Genomic DNA, 1,614 nt, shown 5'->3' with positions numbered 1-1,614 from the left:
CGCAAGCAGTTTTGACTCTCTTTTCATTGATTCTTTCCCATCAATATTTACTAAAACTAGTAGCAATCCTGCATAAGTTATCGCAGACACTACAAAAATGCGATGTATACGACAACTAGTCGAGATTTCAAGAATGCCAGGCGAGAGAATGCAAATCTTGCTCCAAGATTTGATACCACCACCAATCTTGTCGTCATGTTGGGCAGACCAAACGATTAAACCACCGGACAGGGCGTCAACCCCTACTGTACATAGGCCGCCTCCTCTCAACCCGCCCGCTATAACTTCAGGAAATCCTTTACCGCAATTACTCGGACCTGGGTAGAATTTGAAAGTCTCTGACACCAAATCAAAGCCCAAAAACTTATCAGTTACTTTTACCTTAGCATCATAGACATGCCAGTAGATATTTTCACCAACCAGTGTTCCAGGAACTCTACTGTGGAGCATGCCAATGTCACGGAACTCAATCATCCGAGACGCACCTGACTTTAAGGAAAACACAAGTGCTTCAGAGTGGATGCCTTGCTTCTTAAGAAGCAATACAATCTTATAATCTTGACTTGAGGGGTCATACCCAAAACCCATCTCAGACCATTCACGGACATCAGGTTTGCGTATTTCTCTTAATACCCTCAGTGACGGGTTCCAAACACCAAAAATACGATTATCAAAACAAAAGCAAAACAGTCCATGGCAGTGACCAAGTAAAGAAGCATCGATAACCAATCTCTCACCTCTAGCGTTCAAGATATTATTCGCTTGGAGTATCATCTCAGCCTTGTTGCCACTATTATCACAAGAAAAACGACCGAGTAGAATATCCGAAAGACGGAACGACACAATCCTCGTTGGGGCATGAGTCATGTGCTGTCTATAAAACCGCTCGTCTTGGAACAACGAACGCCAAGTTTTGCAGACGCATCTAAACCGTATTAAGTCCTTAACAGGAACCCTAGCGAGTATTTCAACCACTAATTCAAAAGGAAGCTCTCTTCTTCTCATCATCTTCAGTTTTCTAGATGACGACATACCTTAGCAATCCGTCCAAAATCCCAAACTGTTTTTCTTCTTTCTAAAGCCTCTCAAACTGATGTCTGAAAAAAGCAATCCGTCGAAGATTCCAATAAATAAATCTCTGTTTTTCTTCTTTCTAAAGCGTCTCAAACTGACGTGGAAAAAGCGTTATGTCTCTCTCTCCTTATTTTTATAGGGAAAAGGTTGTCAAATCTAACCTAGGAATAGGACTTTCCAAATCTTTAATTGGTTTATGGAAATTAATTTTGAATTGCTGATTAAAACCAAGCGTCGTGACTTTCCCCTTTTTGGTGGCCGAGATTGTTTTGTTTATGGGCTTGGGCCCTTACGTTTGATCGGGTTTTGTTCGTTTGTTCCACCTTCTGATTTACACTTATTTAATAGTGTCTTTTGAGATAACCCGTTTTTAACCATTGGTTGTAGGCGGGTGGAATAATTCGAATAGTAAGAGACATGAGAGATTCTGGCTGGTTTAATGTTTCTTCTCAGTCTCTGTGTTCTCCGGGAAAAGGTATGGAAGCACAGCAATGGTAATAACCGCTCTGGTCAAACACAAAACGCTGTGATAGATGAGCT

The 1,614-nt window shown here is 41.3% G+C and overlaps 1 protein-coding gene across 1 annotated transcript; it reads right to left on the bottom strand.

The window, feature by feature from the left end:
* Positions 1-7: 7 nt before the first annotated feature.
* Positions 8-1,608, bottom strand: LOC106321708 (putative F-box protein At3g16210; the record flags this gene model as incomplete). Its single annotated transcript, XM_013759953.1, has 2 exons — positions 486-1,608; positions 8-338 (listed from the first exon to the last, which is right to left on the bottom strand). Coding segments are annotated over exons 1-2 (878 nt in total), but the record flags the coding sequence as incomplete, so codon positions are not given.
* Positions 1,609-1,614: the final 6 nt, after the last annotated feature.

The sequence above is a fragment of the Brassica oleracea genome, unplaced genomic scaffold (genome assembly GCF_000695525.1).
Source record: "Brassica oleracea var. oleracea cultivar TO1000 unplaced genomic scaffold, BOL UnpScaffold02628, whole genome shotgun sequence".
In the NCBI taxonomy this organism is placed as follows: Eukaryota; Viridiplantae; Streptophyta; class Magnoliopsida; order Brassicales; family Brassicaceae; genus Brassica; species Brassica oleracea.
The sequence above is the reverse complement of the archived record's forward strand: the minus strand, read 5'-3'. Positions and strand labels throughout refer to the sequence as shown.